We start from the raw sequence: 21951 nt of genomic DNA, 5'->3' as shown, positions 1-21951 counted from the left end.
AAAAATCAGCATTAAAGAAAGCAAATACTTTCTGTAAAAACTTCCATTAACCGGGAATACAAATGTTCCCTGTGAAAAAAGTTGAGATGGAAAATTTCCAAATCACCCAATCCTACACCAATTTTCACAAAATGAAACCATTTTTCATCTTGTTCAGGCTCTAAAGTATCTACAAAACACAGAAATGCTATTTCTGTTTCAGAATATAATGTGTCAGAAATGCTATTCTGCTATTTCTGACACAGACCATCAAACCAAAGACAGGAGGAATTTGACCATCAGTGCAGTTCTCTTTCCAAATCAGGCCTTTTAGGAGAACAACAGTAACAGCGGCACCTCCATCCCGCTGCAGGCATATGGTCTGCTCCGGAAAAGAGCAAGATAGAGGGAGAGGAGCAAATTCCTTATCATTTGCTCCAAAACACCGTCGTTCCTGGGAACCAAGAGCAATATTAGAATAACCCCATTGCTCTTTTCAATGCATAAAGTAGATGCAGATGCAACATTTGCATTTTCCCCAAGTAATCTGGCGCTGGAACGTTTCAGCCCAGAATGCTTTCCCAGCATGTCCAGCACCTAGTCACTCACAGGGTCATGGAAATGGGTTTAGAGAACAGCTATAGGTGGCAATTCGTTTTGTTTCCAAAGATATTCCTACCTGACAAAAACAATCTGACAGAAGCCGCCTGTAATCTGCAAAGCAAAACCAGATAACCCCCTCCCTCCAAACCCCTATTTAACCCCCCAGCTATTGCATCTCAAAGGGGGACATGAGCGGGAGCAGCGGGGAGCCTGTGCCCCATCAGAGATGACCTCCATTGCTGCTGCTCCAGCATTCCCAGGAATTGCCGCTGCTTCACACGGCTCCAGTGTTGGTCTGTAGGAAGGGAACAGGACAGGACATTTTTACTGTGCCTGTGATTGTTTTGTTTCAAGTTTTGCTCTCCTGCCCTGGCCTGAGGGACTGCTCCATGACTAAATTAATTTCCTCCTCAATGGATGTTCTGCCTAAAGCAGCCGTTCCCAAAGCTTTCTGCCTGTGGCCCCCCACATATCCCAGCAGTGTCCCTGGCCGCGGCTGCCAGCAGCAATAGAGGGTTCCCAGGAGCTTCTGCCCTGCTTGCCATCGCCCCAGGGAGCCGCAGCAGCCGGGCTCTGGCTTGGGATCTGCTGACCTGGGGATGTGTGAATGGGGTCAGGATCTGCAGTGGGACAGGGCAGAGGGGCCCCAGGACCCTGCATCCCCCTGCGCTCGCCATTCCAACACAGGGTGTTAGCTCTGGGCGATCATAAAATGTGACCATCATATCTCATTGTCCTTCAAAATCAGCCTAATGATGAGATGTGCAGAGAATGGAGTAACCGGCTTTAAGGTTACTCACTTCAAAGGCACAATTGTGCTTTTTCCTGCCTTTACCACCCTCATTCAGGCTGGGGGCTGGGTCGCAGCTCAGCTCTGCTGAAATGAAGGCAATGCTCAGTGAGCACTGCTCAAGCAGGAGGAAGCATACCAACATCTGTGCATCACCACTTCCAAGCACTGACTTAGCTCCTCTTTGCGGTGACTTTTGTCCCCAGCCTGATTGTTCACAAGTCCCTGACTGCTCCCCAGTTGCCCCTTGACTTGGTGACGGAGGAACGGAGCTGCCCAAGGGAGCAAGGGGACAGGACAGCGTGGTGAGGACACCGCGTTTCCTTCGCCCTTGTTGTTTTTTCCCTTACGTTATCCAATTTATGTGAATTTAGGGCTGGTGAGAGAAGTGCAGCAAACAGCCCCGGAGGAGTCCTTTATGACACCCAGGGGACCACAGACACCCGCGGCAAAGGCTGTACCAGGCAGCACTCACCCGTGGCCGGAGCTTGGCCCCAGTGCTGTGTCCGGCAGCGTGCAGGCAGGGCTGCTACAGCCCCTGCCCATGGCCATGGATCCTGCCCGGGCATCCTGCTCCATCGCGGTGGGAACGGGAGGCACCAGCCACCAAATCCACATGTTTTTGCTAAGCCTCTACATTGTCAGAGATGTCTGCTCCATGCAGCCTCCACCCGCAACTGCACGGCTGCTTCACACATCCAAACACCTCACTCAGGTTTGTCATGTGTACAGACAAATTCACCTGCCCCAGTGCTGACTCACAGCTCACTACAGAAGGAAGAACAACCCCCTCGTCCACGGCTCCACGTTGATGTTCCGTGTATCTCCATACCTTGTGCTCATCTTCACACCAGAGCATGGGACCATGGCTGTCCCTGCCCCATGAGCCACACGCCCCCAGTGGGTCTCGCAAAGCTCCTCACTTGCTGCAAAGCCATAAGAGGAGGTGACACAGGCACAGAGGAGCTGATGCACTGATTGCCTCTGAAAAATCCAAAACAGTTTCTTAAACTCAGAGGTCTGTAAGTATGTCAGATGTAAGATGCTTACAATAAGTACATGAATAAAAAAAGTCTCTATCTTCAGCAAAGATAACTATTTTAGGCTTTAAATGGAGACTTCAACAATAAGTGACATAAAAAAATGTATCACAAGAGGTTGTCAGCAAACCAGTTTGGTTATGTCTGTATTGAATGCGTCATAGTTGGTTCTGTCTCTCTTCTATTATTCCTTCTATCATACCGAGTAATTGCTTCATTATCTTAATGCTGCAATTATTGTGGTAGCATGGCTCTTTAAATTATTTTCAATGAATGCACCCACACCGTTTCACTGACCAAAGATTGTAGAACTGGTGACCTGCTTCATCCCTGCATCTTTCCAAGTCACCACCCAGCAGCAGCCTGGCTTGTTTGCCATTGCTTGGCGAAAGTTCTTTACAATACTATGGCTCCTCTCACACAAAAGGTTTAACAGTTTACCCAGTGGTGTGTGGCAGGGAATCACTAACAGCTGAATTTGCATGAAAGGATATCCAATACCATGCCAGCATCCAAAGCCTGCAGGTCCAGGTTTTGTTAGATGCTCCTGCAGTGTCAAGAACTCCCTGAGGAGGAAACTTGTTTTTCCAAGGCAAGGCAGAGGTGCTCTCCATGGGTCTTACTCAGAGCTTTGTGTGCTGGGACCCACATTACCCAGTAGCACCAATGGCTTGCAGTGGGTAAGTGCCTCTCAGAGTCACAGCCATGCTGACGTCAGAGGCTGCACAGAGGAAGCTTGGAGAAGGCCGGTGGGATGCACATCCCTGGAGCGCAGCAGTGCTGCTGTCTGCCCTGGGATGCTGCTTGTCAGGCACACAGGGCACTAGGCTGCTTCACCAACCTGCATCATCAGGCCTTAAAAGAGAAAGGGGAAAAAGAAGCTGATGTTATTCCAGCGTTTGCAAGTACTCTCTGCGTTTGCTGGGTCAGGAGCACAGTGCCTCGGAACCTCAGTAGCTACAGGATGTATGTGCACAAACCCCCACCAGTTTTGCAGCAATTACCACCCAATTCCTTTTTCTTTTAAAGTAATTACTCCTAATGGTCAGATTAGTATAATTCTCCCCCATTTCACCACTGAACACAGTAAACCAGGTCCCTGGTTGGTCAAAGTCAGAGCAACTCAGTTGACCCTTGGTGGAATTGAGTTTGCTCCACTTGGAAAATGCCCCAAACATCCTTGATTTGCAATGCTTTAGTCTTACTCTCATGTACATTTTCATGCAGGCAATGGTCAGCCAAGGTGGAGGGGGCTCTGCAGGGGCTGGGAGAGGGGCAGGCAGCAGCCCAGCCATGTCATTTTGGCAGGGAAATAATGAGAGCAAGTCTTAGGTGGAAAATCATTACAGCAAGTACAAGATTTTATGGCATGTCACAAAGTGCACATTTAACCCTGAGAATACCGATGTAACTCCTGTGTGCTACAAGTCACTGAGCGGTTTGGGGTGGAAAGGACCTTAAAGTTCATCCAGTTCCACCCCCTGCCATGGGCAGGGACACCTTCCATTAGAGCAGGTTGCTCCAGAGCTGGTTTCACTCGCACCAACCTTTAATGGAGCCAAAACCAAAGGGCATCAAACCCCCTTAACGCCCACAGGCACCAGGGAAACTGCTCACTGGCCCCTGATTTACAAAACCCTGAAAAAGCCTTTAAAAAAATAAATGTGAGCTGTTCTGTGTTCAGACCTGAGGTGACCCTCATATAAAGAAGCAAAATGAACTTTTGAAAATGGGAGTCCCAGCCTAAACTTGCTGCTACAGAAAGGCTATAAACCATCAGCAACGCAGTTTGAGATGGCAAGGGACATCATTTCTCTTGCCGAATGGCTCATGGTGCCTTAAAAGCTGCCGTTTTGCCAGCACGTTTGTCTCATTCATCACTGAGCTCTCTGGCAGAGCTGATGTCTGAGGGGCAATCTGACTCACGGGGTTGAAGAATTCCTGCTTGTGCTCCTGACTCCTCCTTGCAGCAGCAAACCTGAAATTTGCCCTTTATAAAATCCTTTCTCAAGTTGTATGGGAAACCTGGTATGGGAAACATGTGCACAAGCTTTAGGGAGGGAATGGTCATTTTCCAGCAACAGCAAAATCTTCCTTTCTTTGGGCATTCAGATCACTTCGCCAGGTCTAGTCTTCAGGATAACACTGGTCTCCCCCTTTTGGAAGCCAGGTTTGTGGGTACCTCCAGCTTGGTTTGTGCATGCGTTTTCCCTGTCACCACATCATATTCTTGATTTAAGATAATGGATTTTAGTGACTTCTGAATCAAAAGAACGTTCCACAACACCACACATATTCAACAATAATGGAGAAACAACAGCACTGAAGAAACAGCTCCCTACCAAACAAGTGACTATCGCTGCCAAGTGACTATCATGGGTGAGACAGATCATTTAACAATCAAACTTACTTTCTACCTTCGCACACTGAGTGCTCAGATTGTGCACATGGGTTGGGGAAAAGACAATCCCCACACTCAGGGGTTTTCAACAGGAAATCTTGTTGCTCAAGTATTTATTTTGCTGGCATACGGATTAAAAGTGAGGCACTTTGATGTTTAAGGATTTTAGTTCATTTGAATCTTAAGCTAAACATAATGTGGCAGTCTCCCCACTGAATAAGATAATATTTCTCACTATCAATTATTATTTCATAAACCCAAAGATCACTCCAAAGATATGCTGGATCTATAAATATGTTCAGACATATTTTTCTAATTTCACTGGCATGCTAGAACTTCATTTCAGCCAGTCAAAGCCATTCAAAACAGCCTTGTTTAACTTCTTATAAATTAGATTTTGTAAAAAATAGCTCAGTAAAAACCTTTTCTCAGGCAGATCTTCTGTTTCTGATCACAAAAACCAGACTGGAGGCTCTGGAGGAGAGGGATCAACGTGCTGGGGAAGAACTGCCCATGCAGAGTCCTTGGGTTGTTCCAGCCCACTGTGGGCTGGAATTTGGTAGCAGAAACTACCACTGCTGAGGAAGAATGCGAATCCTGCTGCTCCGCTCGCCTCTCCCTCCGAAATGTATCTCCTGTTCTCCCCTGTGGGAGCAGTGGTCGTTTGGGCAGGATGGGCTGTGCAGGCACACTGTGACCCACCAGCACCAAACCAGCTCAGCGGAGCCTTGAGAACATCTGGCCAATGAGGGTCTCTGCTGGAAACACTTGATTTTGTTCAGCTGCAAGGCTGGAGCCATGCCTTGAATGCTCTGATTTCCTACAGAAAAACAGCTGCGGGCACTGAGAGAAGAAAACTGGCTCCTTGTTTCAGGAGTGTCTCTCCCATGCACGGGACTTGGAGGGGCAGGACAGGCTGCTGCCTGTGCCCTGGCTCTGCCGGCAGCTCCAGTGCAGGGATGGCCACCTCGGGAGGCAGGGATGCTGCAGGCAGCACCCGGATGCTGTTAAACCACTCGGTGATGATTTTACGGGCTCTTGGTGGCTCATATCCACCACCAAGGACTAGTGAGTCACTGCCACACAGCTGCTCCTTGGCTGAAGATGAGACTTGCCTGGTTTGTGAGCGTGGCTTCTTTATGAGCGCATTTGCTCATAAATCATTTCCTTTGTGATAGACATCCCAAAGACACCCAGGACCCAGCTCCTTGTGCCAGTGACAGCTCGGCTTTGGGTTCCCACCAAAGTCAAAATGGGACCAAGGCTGCAGGGAACTGCCGGGATGATGAAGCTGTAGAGATGCCCTCGGATCCCCCTGAACCTCTGTAATGGTGCCTGCGCTTTGGGGTTCATCTCAAGGAGAGCACTCCTTGGGCATTGTGTGGATCTTCTGACTAATGAGGTATTTTAAGAAATCTTTCTGAGGAACAAGATGACATTTTCATGAGGAAAACTGTCATGTCTCAGCAGTGAATGAAGCTAAGAAACGTCTTCAGCTTTACAGCTATTTATAATTACTTGTGAGTCATTTGCTTTCCAGTTGTTAAGAGCTTCACTGAAACAAATACCCTCCATTCAGCCGCTGTGATGAATGGCACCACATAAAGCAGTCAAGATTTTTTTTCTGGCAGCACTAAAAACAGTAAAAGTCACCAAAAAGAATCCCAAATCCACACTGGATATGGAGATGCTATTGCTGAAACATAAACCTCTGTTAATAATCATCAGTACAAAGCAGGTGTCAGAAAAGCCCATCAGTTCCCCAGCACAGCACCCTGGTGACATTTCTGTTGGCATACTCGGGTTTCGCATCCGGCTGCTTTTATTTAAGCCCTTCATTGTGGCCTCGGGTGTTTATGGAGCGTGGCATGGTTTAGTGTTTGGTTTCTGGCCTGTCCCTCCAGCTGTCGGCCCCTCTTGTACTGAAGTTCCTGTTTTCCTTGTGGAGACAGAGCTTTCCCTGCAGAGATGCTCAGTAACATCTTATCTGCTGGGACAGTGTCTCAGTTTGTGCTCTCAAACACAGGGACTCAAGTGGGTCACTGCTCCCTTTATGGAAGTTCACTTCACCCAGGGAAAATTACTTTGAACCATAACTTACTAGCAGTATTCTCATGTTCACCATCCTCCTGACTCTCCTGCTTGCATTTTGAATAGCTGTTCTGTTATCATTCAGTGGATGGTGGCCAGGAGAAGATAAGCCATGAAGGATTGTGTGAAGACTTGCAGGATCATGTCATGATGGAGTCTTTCACCCATCAAAGTTAGTATCCTTCAAGTTACATACGACATATTTTATCTGATCATTAAAATAATTGATTTAAAGCGACCTATACTAGAAAGGCAAGAGGTTTTCTTAGCAAAAGGACTATTGCCTTACAGTATGCCCCCTAAATAATGAGTTTGGACAAATAAAATGGTTAAACAAAGTGAAAGCTGAATTAAATTCTACTTATTGCAAGGAAGACGGATATTGGACGGATCAGTTTCATTTACTACACCATGCAGCTGTCAAAGGCAAGACAGAGATCCCAGCCGGGCTGTCCCGGAGCAGGGGGGTCGGGATCTGCTTCCACCCTCTCCAGCCCCCTCTCCCCCAGACTCACCAGTCTCTGCTGCAGCTCCTTCAGAAGGCAGAGCACTGTGTACTCCAACCGCTGCTGCTGCCATGCTGCTCCCAAAGACCGGCAAAGCCAGTGCTAAACCCTTTCCAAACCCTACCCCTGCCTGTGGAGCCCTCGCTCTCTCAGCAACTTGGCTTCATCTTCACCTGAAGGTCTGACATGTCTGTGGGGATGGGAGGGCCGTGATTCATGCTTGGTGTTACTGGTCCCCTCAAGACTTAGCTCCTCTACTAAAGGAGAGGAGAAGCTACATCCTCTGAATTCCTCCCTCCTGCTTGTCCTTCCCAGCATGCAGCAATAGCGATGATGCAGCTGCAGGATGAAGGGGCAGAAGCATTACACTTGACTCATCACTTAAAAACAAATACAAGACAAACAACTTATGAAAACAGTAGAAACAATATAGTCTTGAGATGTTTCTACCTAGATTCACTATATCTCAACCTCTGCACACATCTGAACACGTTCACAGCCCAGAACACATTCCCACCTCGGCTCAGCCGCTGCCATAGCCCATAGTGAAGCCAAAGTGACCTACAGCAGCTGAACCAAAGGGGTGCCCACCTCTATGGTGCCCCCACCTCTATGGGTGCCCAGTGGTGATGGGCAATGCAGCTGCAGATGCAATTCCAGATCTGGCACACAGCATCGTATACAGCACCACGGGCACCAGCTAAACGGCCACACTGATGATGCAAGAAAGGGCAGCTGGAGATGCCAAAATCAGTATTAAAAAAATAAATATTGGATGCTCGTATTTGCAGAAAACAAAGAAGATGCACACAAGAAATCATAGAATCAGAAACATTTTGGTTTTTATTTTAACTGAAAACTGCTCTTTTGGAGAAGTCACCACAGATCGAAGATAGCAGGTCACTGCAAATGGCCACAGAAAGGGTTATACTGAAAATAATGTGCAAAAGATTAAAGCATTGTTAGGAAGGTTCATGTCTCTGCACATTCTGCCCAGGCTGCCAGGAAGGGAATCTTTCAAAGTGCACACCAAAGGGGGACCAAGCTCTGACTTTCTGCTTGGAGAAAGATTTGATTGAATGAATGGAAGGGAAAAAGTCATTTTCACAGCTTATGACTTTTTATACATTAAGGAGTATAGCTTCCAAGGGCAATGCTTTTTCTTGCGTTCCTCAAGTGTCAGGGGACACATTCTGAAGACGTGATGACAGTCAGGACTGTGCTGCTGCTCGCTGCTCTGCTCCTGCCACCCAGGAGGATGCTCGCAAGGGCTGCACCAGCTTCTGCAGCACTAATACACACAGAATGTGTACTTCATGTTTCATGGGTTTATTCACCTTCTATATTGATTTTTCTAAGTACTTTCTAGCCCATACTTACTTAATAAATTTGACTATTTCTCCTTATAGGGTATTGAAATACATTTTCACCCCACAGCAGTAGTTACTGTCATTAACTACAAATTTAACTCTGTGAGTGGCACCTGGTTCCAAAGCTACACAAGAAGTATATGCTCTCGATACAACATATTTATTGCCCATTCACAATACTCAAAAGGAAAGCTCCCAGGTAGATAAGTATTCCAGGATCCTAATTTTCCCTGCTGATCCAGCATTGTCAGGGACCTCATGCAGTACATGGCACCCAGACTACAATTTCAGGCTGACCTTTAGCATGTTGGCCATTGAGCAATGAATCAGCTGTCAACAGCTCCCAGCCTTACAGCCCCCTGCCTAAAACTGTAATTGTGCTCTAAAACCAAGCCAGCAATGCTGCTGTTTCAGATCCCGCTGCTGCGGGAAGGATGCTGGGTTGTGACAGGTCGCTGCTGCAGCAGCCAGCGCTGCTCAGCACCACAACCTGGGTAAACGGAGCAAAACAGAGTGGGTTCCTCCTCCAGCCTCCTTAGAGGTACCCTCACACTCTTCCTTAGAGCTAGAGCTCACAGTATTGGTATTGACAGAGTTTTTTGAGGCTATTTTCTGTCTATGACAATGGATATCATTACCACATTAAAGAAAATTAAGTGCTGCTAACTCAATTATAATTAAAACTAGAATAAAGGCCTCCAAGGGATGCTCAGCAGCTGATGTAAACTGGTCTACATGAATTCCATTGACCATTATGCATACAAACATTTTTATTCTTCTCTGGTGAACTGCACAGAGTTTCAATTGGTCTTGTATTAAGTGCTATGATTAAAAGACAGACCTAAAAGCAGAAGCCAATAATCACTCTCTTTTAAAAGGTTCGCTTTTAGTACAAAAAAAAAACCCCAAAAAAACAAATCCACTTCCCCTTTCTCCTCTGCATCCACTTACCTCAGTGGTGTTATTACAGCTCATATGGGCCTCAGACTTAGCCTGCTCTGAGCAAAATATTGCTGGGAACCACGATTTGAGGAGGAATATTTTTGAAAGTGCAATGTCTGGTCCCAATTACAGCTACAGCCCAAAGTCAAAAGACACACGACACTCAATCTTATAAGATTTTGTGCTGTCTTTGCAAAGTTCCCAATGAAAGGCTATGAGCAAAGCTCCAGGGCTCAGTGAGAACATCTTTGAACATTTTGCGTGGTATGTATTTTGCTTACAAGCTGTACACTCTTGTTCAGGTGTACTTTAGTTCTCTTGCACTGCTGTATTCCACTACAAAGCTCCATCATCTTCTAAGAAAGATGAGACTTTTGAATGCTAATATTTATTTTAAAGCTAGAATACTGAATGTGCAATGACCTTCCCATTTCTTTCAAATGTCGTGACTTCAAACTGAAACAGTGACACATACTAATGAGTATGTTTACACGGATGTATTAAAAACAAGCATATTCCTGTGGACTCAAAGTCTGCCCCATCCCTCAGCTGCCCCAAGCCTCCCCCCGGCTGAGCCAGGGAACCAGAGCATCAGCATCTGCCTGACCCCAAGCAAAACACTTGTCCGGTGGTTGCTTCCAAGCAGGGAGAGCAAGCTCCTGCAGGATGGGATGCGAGCATGAATAGTCACAACATGCAAAGCCACTTCCTTCAGCAGCAAGGCTGCGTGTGGCACAAGAGCTCACTGAGGCTCCAGCTGGACTCCAGCACTTCATACCCAACAACTTAAATGGCCCACAGTGCTGTAAACAAAACTCATCAGCACACCAGTCTGGTTATTTTAAGGCAGTCTAAATGACAGCTATGTGTAAATTCAGCATTTACTAGTTACCCAGATACACTGAAAACTGGAAAAAAATTAAGAAGTATCTCTCAGCGTTAAGCCTTCTGCATAGTTTTAAGCTTTGCAGCACTGCAGCACTAGCTCTTCTTCTGCTTGTTCTTGGGAAGCAGTTGAACATTTCCTAGCACGTGAGGCCAACGTGACTTCCTTTTGTTAACTCTCGGACCCATGAAAGTGCTGCTGGAAAAAAAAGAAAAGAAAAAGGAAAATAGGGGTTTAAAGATGCTCTAAACACAGCAAATAACGAAGGCTGTATTAAAGCGGTGTAAGAAGTATGTGGCACATACACATATATGCGTTACTGGTGATGGTGAAGAGAAATACTGATCTGCTGTCTCATTCGAAGAAGGTGACAGCACCCATGAACCACGCCATCCACCCTGAGCCTGCTGGGATAGTGCCTCTCCTCCCATCAACAAGGACCACGATGGAAGAGGAAGGCGCACCAGCAACCTTTCAAATTCCTTATCCATAAATAAGAAGAGCCCCTGGCACTGACTAGATGATTATGTTAGATCAGAAAAGGTCGACTTGAAAGGGAATCATCTCCAGCAGCACAGCCACCAAGGAAAAGGACGAGTGGTTTTGGTCATGGTTACCCAACAAGGAAAGCGCGTGGGACTCCCATATTTAAACAGGCTTTTTGCCAGATGCTCTTCTCATTTATGGACAAAGAATTTTCCACTGGAAACTCAAAGAAGTGTTTTCTTTTTAGTCATACAGTTAATTTTAAAGAAAATGAAAAGTTAAACTAGCCATATTTAAATTAAGCAGCTAATTTCCATCATTCAGCCGCTGAGCTTAAAATTCCACGTAGTGTTGACATGAAAGATACTGCTCATCTGTCAATAGTTATCACTAATTAAATGTTTCTTATAAATGCACTCTTTTTTTGACTGTTTGCTAGGATGAATCTGTCCTGCAAGGACTATTCATTGGCTTAAACTGGGAATCCACAACTGAAACCAACAACAGAAAACCCCAAATATATACCAGAAGAGATTAACCAGAACAACCCGTGTTCCAGAGCTCGGCTCAGCACCATGATGGAAACAGCGTTAACCATGCCCAGGAAGATCCCAGCGCTGGTTCATTCTGTACCTCTGGAGAGGACAGTGTCACCAAACACACATATCTGTGTCTGCATAGCCCTTGCTAGCCACTATTTTGCTATTTAAATTCAAAGCAAATGCTAATGCTGAGTTTTGTGACATCTCCGAGTACAGTGCTGCATTGCCACCGGCAGTCCCACACTGAACTAAACTACATGAGCTAAAGGATGAAAGGATTCATAAATGGATACATAGATGTTTTAAGAGTGTCATGATACAAATTATTTTTTTCCTTTAAATTAAGCTCTAAAGCAGCTACTTTCAACTAAATGCATGGGAGCTACTGCTCTCTGTATCCACAATACTCAACTCTTGTACATGGACTGTATCTTATGTTCTAGGTCAAGAAGAATTTCCCTATCTCCATCCAGCTGTGCAGTTTTATGGCTGAGCAGAGGATAATTAACCTCAGTGGTTTGGTCATTACGAGCCTCTGGAATGATGCTGGAGAAGCACGCTTTTAGAGACAGGATAAGGTATGGAAGTGACACATCGACCATCCTCCACAGCAAATGGCTTTGTCCACTGATGGATGAAGGACCCTGAGCCGGATGGACAACTTGTCCGATGCAGTGTTATAGCCTATTAATCGTCTTTGCTCTTCCCATCCCAGGGCTTTGCCAGCTCAGAGGCACACAGCAGCCTTACAGTTCTCCAGGCCAGATGGAGCCTTTGAGGTGTGTCCATTTGGTATCAAGCAGAACCGCCTCCTCAGCCACGCACGTCAATGAACCAGAGAATGAAATTAACTCCAAATGGTCTGCAGAGCACTCCCGATGGCAAAGCCAGCCAGATAAAGCAAGGTAAGGGTTTTTTCCAAAAGCTAACTGCATAATATAAAGCTAAAAATACATTAAACACTTACTGTTTTTTTCCCTACAATTAATTGCTGCACTTTCCCAGAGACATCATTTGGCTAGAAAGTCTCTGAAAAAGAGGTGTTTCTTACAAGTTTGTATTTATTTATTTGAGATCTTCTTGTCAGATACAATTCCCACAGTTTAGGAGGAACTGCATTGATTGCTTACTAATGAATTGTTGAGGTCTAGCTTGAAATAACCCATCTATAGGTTAACAGTAAACCAATATAAAGTAATTTTTTAGATTCAGTAAATGATTTCAAATATGATCATATAATTACTATACAGAAAGTGTTGTAAGGAAGGAAGCAGACCACAGTGAGCACTGCAGGCACGCTGGGCAATGATGCTGGTGTGTGCCATGGCAATGGATGGCAGCCCAGGTCCCCTAAAACCCTGATGGGTTTGCATGGCATCTTCTGAAGCTGAGAATGAAAATCAAAGCTGCATTCATCCGTACTGCAGATATGGCTGCCGATATGTTTGCTTTGGCACAGGACATTCTCTGTCTTACATCAGTATTCTCTCCCTTCTAGTAATTAAAAACCTAAACTTGATTACTTATTTAAATCCAGAGGATGTTATCTCAAAGTATTTCCAAATGTCCTTGGAGCTCACAACGGCAAAAACTCTCTGTAGCAGCCTTTATCTCATAGCAAAATCCCACTAACAAAATAGTTAAATTTGAGTTTAAATTGCTTGAGGACAACTGATTTTTCACTTCCATAAATACTTTTGCAATCCTGCCTCTATTTATCAGTATTTAAACCACTTTAGAGATGACCATACAAATATCATTTGTACTGTCCTTTTATCGTATGCAGATTTTGTTCTATCATGAAGTATCTGACACTCTCTACCTTTGTTTTGCTGAATTTAAGATAGGATGCAAACATCAGAAAAAATTTACACTGAATTAAAGTAGGAATTAGTAAGCTGTTTTCCATGCAAATTAAAAAAAAAAAAAAAGGAAACTGAAAAAATGAGGAAGTTAATTTCAACTTTTAGTAATCTAAAGCTTTGTAACTACCACTAAGCCAGAGAAGAGATTGGTCACAAAAATCTATTCTAAGAAATAACTGATTAAAATCAATCTAAAGACCCACCCTGCAAATACTATGCCCTTTGTCTTAACTGGAACTGCTCACATGATTTATAGCTGCTTATGTAAGGTTGGAGAGTGCCTAAATAAGATGTTTGTGTAATACTGGGGCCTGAGAAGGCTGCGAGGTACAAACGGCAACACAGCTGCACCACCTCATTCGAATACCCAAACGTCATCACTCTCACAAGATACCACCAGGACACCTCAGTGTCACTGCCTCTACGGATTTCATTACAGTTACCGTTCCTATCGAGCCTTTCAGAAACACACATATAACTAATTCTGGGTAAGTAACATTTTAAGTTGGCAAAAGAGACAGAATCTGTGCTCAGAACCAGTACTGGTGACTCCAGAGGAGTCTAAAACCAGCCTCAAATGCCAATATAGAATTTGTATGAAATCCAACCAGTAACGTATCTGAGAAAGCACATACCTGCACAGGAATCACTCTACTGAAGAAGTGTCACACTTCACTACAGAGAAAGGTAATAATGTCCAAAAATATGCTGGTTAATGAGGTTCCACCGTATTACGGGGAACTTGTGGAGGATGCAAGATATTCAAAAGGCTAAAAAGGAGAAATATAGTAGCTGGGTGTGGGTGATGGGACAAAGAGGGGCATAAAACAGACCAAACCATTTGCTTTTCATAGAATGCCCCCCAGGAGGGTCAGCTTTTGCAAGGTCTCAGCTGGAACCCCAGAACAGTGTGTATATGGCACATTGGTTTTCCCCTCATAATTCCTTCTCCTCTAAAGGAGGCTAGAAAAGGAAAATAATGAGAGGGATTAGAGGCATAGGGAACATGACTTATAAAGGAAAATCAGTTGCTGTAGCCTTACTTCCTCTGGAAAAGATAAGGCCAAGGAGAAATGGAAATAGACTTCCAAAGTGTAAAATGCCCACTTCTCTCCTTAACAGGGTTATACGTGTCACTCACTTTGCAGTAAAGAAATAACCACCCTTTTAATGCTGGCAGTAGTTAAGCAAATTAACACTAGGAGACTGCGGAATCCTCATCATTGGGTATCTACATTGAGCCATTAAATAAAGACCTAGCAGCCCCTTTCCCACCATCATACGTACAGGACTTGTGAAGACATCAGACAAATGATTGGAAGCCCAGTAATTTAACAAAACCCATTTGAGCTCCCAAACTCCATCTGATATTACTTTTAGTATAGTTATGAGGAATACAAATGACTGCATCTGTGAAACGTTAGAGAGAAAAATATTTTCTTCTTCATCTGACACCTTTGTGGGTTTGTCTTGACCTTAACTGAAGAGTGCCAGGTATCAGCCAACACCTTCAGACAAGAACAGACATACCCTGAAAGTCTGGGGGATAAAAAGTAGTATTGCCAAACCCAACTACTCTAGAAAACATAATATAGACCCCCAAATTAGATAGAAGATATCATTCTTTGTCTTCTAAAAATTATTCTTTGACTTCTAAAATGAGTGTCCAGCTGGTTTTGTCTAGCTTTCTCTGGAAGTGGAGAACGATGGCTGCACACTGCAGATGTGTGCTCACCTGTACTCATCTCACTGCCACAGCTCCCTTCTCTGGCAGGCAGCCTCCTCACTGCTCCATCTGGAGCAGAGAGCCCTTCCTAGGGAGCAGCAATGTTTTGAACCCTGTGACTTGGCTCACTCCCCGGAAGTGTCAAGGGTACATGAGAAAAAACAAAATTCACTAAAAAATCTCTTTTCATTACAAAATACGTAATCGCATTCACAAAGACATGATTCAGATCTGCAGACACAAAAATGGGTTCAACAAGCAATTGTCACCAGGAGGTTTTGTTTAATAGGACAACTTCTGAATGCAGGGTCCATGTCAGTGTAATAGTAAATGTCTATCAAGCCATGAACCTGCAAAGTCTTAGGCATTTGTATAATCCTATACGCCAGCAACACGCTGAAGTCAACAGAGCTATTCAGATATATAGCTGTTTCCAGGAGCATGGGATTCAAATTTTTCTGCCTCACCTATTAACAGTTACCTACACAAGGATGCTTGCTCAGGACCAGGAATTTAATTTATATTTGAAGGATTAAAACCTTCCTCTCTTTCTGAACTTGAATGGAAAACCACTTTGCCAATAAAAGTTAAGTCGCCAACAGCACAGACTAATAAGTAAGTGTGGTTCATGGGGAAAAATAAGCAATGATTCAGGTATACCTATTCAACTCAGGGAAGGGGAGGCAGAGACCATAGGTAAAAAGACTGGGTTGAAATGACGAAAGGACTTGGCTTGTGAAACCAGACAGGGCTGAAGTAAATGCATTCTTCTGAAAGCAGTGAAGGTGATTTTGATTGAATTAGGCATGTTCTTCACCCAAAGCAAAAGGAAGTCAACTGTTTTAATAATTAACTACAGAAGAGGAAAGAAGCATTTAACTCCAAACTGTCTTACAGTGGAATATTTTAAAAGCATGTGGAAAAAAGTTCTCTCTACTGCATGGCTGAAAAGACACCCTGATAATGTGTCTGATCTTTGATGTGCTTTCAGAAGGTCTGAAACCAGGATGCTCATGTGTACGGGGGATGGCACCAGCCACAGAGCTGGACAGCAAGAAGCCACCACAGCAAGGGGCCCTGTGAGTCTGGAAACTTCTGGGAGTCCCACGGCCTCCCAGGCAAATCTCCTTGTGCAGTAAGAACATAAGACTGATTACTTCAGGGGTTTTAAAACAGATTCAACTTTGGTTCACATTCATTTTAATTAGGGTAAGAACATTTCTGTACTCCTAGACTTTAATCCACTGGTCACATGGCACAGTGCCACCAACGTTAAGAATGCAAAGCAAATGTACTTGACCTTCTACAGAAACATGCAAATGCTAGTACTCTGGTAAGTCAGATCCCTTCCCGTATCTTGTGGTGCACTTTGTAATAAGGAAGGACAAGAAGATCCTGACTACATACTACAGTCATTTATCCCCATCTGAGGTGAAGTCATATGTTGTAATGATATTTCTAGTACCCTGCCTTACTTGTTCCTCCCACACCAAGGTACACTTTGAGCTGTGCAGGGAACTTGTATTGCAACAGCGCACAGTTAATGACTGAAGCTGCAACTGTATTTAGGAGTGAAACTGAGCTATGACTTAATGGCAAAGTCACAATAAAAGCCTTTCATCAAATCCACATTAATTTTTAGGCATTCAGATCCAACACTGCCCAAGGAACTGACCCAAACCCACACTTAACTTGGCATCATCAATGGCTGCTTGACATCCTCGTCAGAGAACTGTGAGGCTTTCAGTAAGTGCTCACCTAGAGGTTACTGAAAGCCTGAAACCTCAGACCCATCAGACACAGAGCAATATGAACTTATGTCATCCCAATTATATTATTCCACAGCCATTGGATTTGTTACTTAACAGAGGAGAAAAGCAAGAAAAAAATGCTTTTGAAAGCTCAGAACACATTGAAATTGTACTTAAGTAAGTTTCAGGAAAGGAACGAAGTTTTACTAAAAATATACTGCAAACTGCCACTAAGACATCCCTACACTGCTCTGCTTATGCAACTTTTACAAATTAATAGCAAGGATGTTGTATACAAATACTTGGGTTTATTATTTAGAACTATCTTCTAATCTCTGTGTCAAAATAAGACAATTAGTAGAAATGAAAAAAGACTCAAGGGAATTTATGTAATGTCTCAATTGTCATTAAAAGCCTAAAAAAACCCCCCCTATTTATTCTAAATACAGAATATGAATGTTTAGTGCTTCCTTATTAGATCTGTCATGTAAATGAGAAGACTCAACAAACCACGATTCCCACTGAAAAAGGCACAACATCCTGGTGCAGGACTTCACATGTTCACACTGGTCTCTCACTGCCTGCTAAGACTCAACTGCAGCTGAAGAAGCTGTTATGGTCACACCAGCTTCAGCTTAATGCCTGGACAGACGAGAAGACTGCTTCCAGAAACCCAAGCTATAGATTTCAATTGAGACCCAGCCATTCCATCTCACTTTTGTAATTTTTTCATTTGTCCAGGGAAAATAAAGGGTCGGCATGAGCTTCACATGGTTAACTAAGCTTGTTTTATATGGTCTATTTCTCTTTCAGAGACCTGCAACCTGAAATTGTTTGAAACCTGTAACTCTCCTGTTAAGAACACTGGCAAACACTAAAAAGAAAACAGTCACAAAATAGGCAGTGGAAAGATCCAGCCCTGCTCATCTCGCCCTGACACAGCATCACAGAGACCATCATGGGTTACAGACAGGGATACCAAACTGAATTTTCCTCACTTCAAGTGTCCTACTACATGCCTGGCATCCACATCGTCTGGATGTGCTGCAGAAGATACTAGCCCACTGTTCTTGCTGGGGAATGAGAAGGTGAGTTAAAAAGTAGGGATCTTTCCCACTCTCCCAGGAATGCACTCCCTGAATGAAGTAAGTTAAAATTATTGAGGCATGCTTTCACTGCTGAGCAAAGAACAGCCTGTTGGTATTTCTTCCACTGAAGCTTCAGCTTGAATTTAACCCTTGTAGAGACACAAGAAACCCCTAATCCAAACTGTGGAAAAGCATAAAACAGATGGCATTTTTTAGAAGGACTGAAAATCACATTTAACAAAAATGAATTGTTTACATAAAGAAAAATATTTCAGCTAACAAAACGATCCTGCTTTGAAGGATCATACTCTGGAACAATATTGGCTTGTCCTTTGGTGTGTAAAGCTAAGAGCAATGATAAGGATTTGCATCTAAACTACTAAGGAAGTATAAAGAAGTGTATTCTCCATGCTCACACCTATATCTAAATGAAGACCCTTTCCCTTGGTCTCACCCTCAGAGAGCCTCAGCGAGTTCCAGAATGAGACCTCTCACCAGCAGAGTGGGTACCTCTAAAGTGAGATTCTGTAGGGCATACAGCAATGCTTTGGAATGTTCAGTCCTTACGCCATCCTGTCAAATAATGTCATTTGGGATTTCCAGGTATTAGAAGATGTAAAAGTCTGAGTATGGACTATTTAGAAGTATTCTTACCAGTACATAATGTGCACTTGAGCCCAAGCTACTCACAGACCATCACTACATCTTTCAAACTTCAGCAAGAAACTTCAAACAGCTAATGAAAATGTGTTATCTAATAGAGGAATTCAAGCTGTCCATTAGCTGTGGGGTTAAGTTCTGCATGGAAAAACCTTGCTCCTGACAATATCCACCCACTGGCAAATGTTTAATGTACTCCAGAGGAAAGACAGCAATATAACTCAAAGCCAGTAGTTTAAATATCTGGAAGGCTTAACTATAACACAACATACAGCAAAGATAAACAACAATCAAACTACCAGTTTTGCTACTGTGCCACTTTACAAAGAGCACCTATCAGGAGTTGCACCTTCCCCTACCCCTCATTTTTGCTTGTTTGTTTTTGAGAATTTACAAACTACAACTACCCTTGCAAGAAGAAATTACTTAGGACACGGAATGAAGCAGAAATCTCATTTAGTTTAAGGCTAGCTTTACAGGTTTATATTCTGCCCATTTCTAGCTTTGATGCCTGCATTCTCCACAGCAGAATGGTAATTACCTTATGCTCAGAAGTGTATTAAAACACAAAGCCAAAAACTGGAGCGTCTCTGTCACTTGGTTCTCTTGCTTTGCAAATATATGATTATTAACTCTTATAAAAATAAAGCAAAAGAGATGATATCTTTCTGGCATAAGTCAACTTCTATAAAATCTCGGCTGATGATGAAATATACCATCTGCCTGTTCTTTGGTATGCTGGCCTTTGCCTTCCTGTGGTAACTTTGCCAAAGCAAAGCCCTCATTTGACCTACCCTGCCACTCAGCACCCTGCAGGATACAGTTCTGCACTAAACAGTACGGATAATGTTGATGAAAGTTGTAGATCTGCTTTACTTAACATTCTTCTGCACTTACTAGCTTGGGCAAACTTTATTACTGCTCAAAACCACCAAATGATTGAGAAGTTTCCTGGGTGAAAGAAATTATCAGAGAAACAAATGATTTTGTTATGGATATATAATCATAACTAATGTCAACATTCATTAAGGGAGAAACACTCCATTAATGAACTCTAGTTCTGTTTTCAGTATTGACATTCCCATTTCTTCTTCCACTAAGGAACATGTTTTTCCAGCTCATACAATAAGCCACAGACGCCAAACCCGTAAGCTACAGCATATTACCTCCTGTACTGCAGAAAACAGTTCTGCCAATTGACATCTCCAGTATGGAGTTCAGGGAGCACAGAAAAAAAAGCAGACAATAATTTGATTGTACCATCATCAAAATTAATTGCAAGTCACTATCTGTCTGTGGATAAAGAAACGATAGTCCACCATCTGCATGCTTGGAGCTGTCAGTCTCCAAAGATATGGAAAATATGATTGGGAAGGTGAAGACTGTTTGCTGGCTATTTGCTTTACAAAATTTCTCAAAAATGCTTTTAAACTGGATGTTTTTAACATGTATGGTAGACTAGTTACTACCTAGAAAATTAACGCTAGATCATAGACTAGTTTGGGTTGGAAAGGACCTTAAGATCATCTAGTTCCAACCTCCCTACCATATATTCAAGGCATTACATGAACAATTAAAAATCTCATTAGAAGTATGTTAAATATCCTCCTACAGGAAGCACAGAACCATCAAAACCTAAGTTTTCCGTCAATAAAAGAGGCTGGAATGAATCCTTATAGAAAACACTGAGGAAGTACACAGCTCCCTATGGTAATTAATTACAATTCTCCCATTAAGTGCAAGTTTGTTTTAAAAATACAGACCTCATTACCATTCCTCGCGCTGGTGCAGAGGAATTTATTCTGCTGCTGTTACCTCTTGGCCTGCTCCTGAGCCCTTGCATAAATCAGCAGAGCCCCACAACATCCGCTGCTTACAGCTTCCAGCCACATGCTCCCCCACCTCACCTTCAAGTCCTCCAGCTCTGTTAGCCACAATTCCTCCATTCCTGTTTTAATCATAATTCAGAGCCACAAATCCTTATAGCTTTTATTCAAGAGCCCAATTCCTAGCATTCCAACTCACTGAGAAATAGCCAGCTGAGATATAATACTTCACAGGTAACTGAATTGTGCAATGAGGTGCTTATCAAGGACTTCAGTTGATCCCTCATCTCATGATCCCTGTTCATCAGTCATGTATAGATCTTGCAGAGGATGCACAGGTAGCTGTGAGAGAGCTGTGGCTGCTTGCTCTTTGCTACATGGCAGCAGCACCAGCAGATCATCACCAGCGGAACAGAGACTAGCATCTGCAATACATACAACCGAGTATTTTTTACTTTACTTCCCCTCTCAAGGAGTCAGGTACTACAAAATAAAAGGCACTTGTGAGTGTCCCTCCAGCAAACACCTTCCCAAAGCAATGCCTCCCTCTACAAGAAAGGCTCTATGATGTACTCTACCTCTGACACCAATATAATCAAGGCCTTTTCAGGGCATCCATTAAAACTCCTTAAAATCCACTAGGTTTTCTAACCACACGTTTTCATAGAATTTCAAATGTTATTCTGTCAGTAATCAGGAATTTTAGGAGCTCACAATATACTCACCACGTATGTACGTAATAGATAAATTGTGTCATAAATACTCTTTAAAAAGCAGACTAGAAGAATTAAACACAATATGGTTCTCATCATGCTGCTAAGATCAACTACCAAAGTGGATGTGATATTCAAAGAGAGATCCCAGATCAAACCAGTTTCAGCTGCCAGGGTAAACGGTACTACTTTTGCAGATTCCACCAGTCTTTGTTCCTGCTTCTTTGTATAAATACAGAGTTGATGTCATACACGCTATTCCAAATTTCACTATAACTGCAAACCTTCAGCTCCCACACAGATCCCTGCATTTCCTCTCCATCTTCATGTATTTTGTTTAGTTACTTCAGGAATCCTTCGATGGTTTCTTAGTATTTCTTTGTACAACACCGTGCACAGCTAGACCCAAATTTTAAATATTACCACTATATAACAGAAATAAGATGTTAAGATTTAAAAAACAAGAAAGTGCTCTTCTCTCTTCAAACAGAAGTAAATCGAAACAGATGCTGCAATTCCAGCACGTTCAATCTGACAGAGATGTAGGTGAGAGTGACAACAATGTAAATCTAAATACAATAGGATCAGATTCTCTTAATTTTCCATAAAAATAAGTTCCCTCATTTTTTAAATAAATATTCATACTCAAATATACTTTAGAACAATGATTTTCAACTGATGCAGAT

At 43.3% G+C, this 21951-nt stretch overlaps 1 protein-coding gene across 2 annotated transcripts in view; it reads right to left on the bottom strand.

The window, feature by feature from the left end:
* Positions 1 to 8227: 8227 nt before the first annotated feature.
* RAD18 (RAD18 E3 ubiquitin protein ligase) overlaps positions 8228 to 21951 on the bottom strand; it is a 57174-nt gene continuing 43450 nt past the window's right edge. Inside the window, exon 13 of one of the 2 annotated variants that reach the window (XM_030501579.1) lies at positions 8228 to 10806. In XM_030501579.1, coding sequence (XP_030357439.1) covers positions 10704 to 10806 — 103 coding nt within the window. In that variant the 3' untranslated portion in view covers positions 8228 to 10703. The remainder of the gene's footprint in view (positions 10807 to 21951) is intronic. The other variant, XM_030501580.1, reaches the window with a different exon arrangement.

Source organism: Strigops habroptila, chromosome 11 (genome assembly GCF_004027225.2).
Source record: "Strigops habroptila isolate Jane chromosome 11, bStrHab1.2.pri, whole genome shotgun sequence".
Taxonomy (NCBI): domain Eukaryota; kingdom Metazoa; phylum Chordata; class Aves; order Psittaciformes; family Psittacidae; genus Strigops; species Strigops habroptila.
The sequence above is the reverse complement of the archived record's forward strand: the minus strand, read 5'-3'. Positions and strand labels throughout refer to the sequence as shown.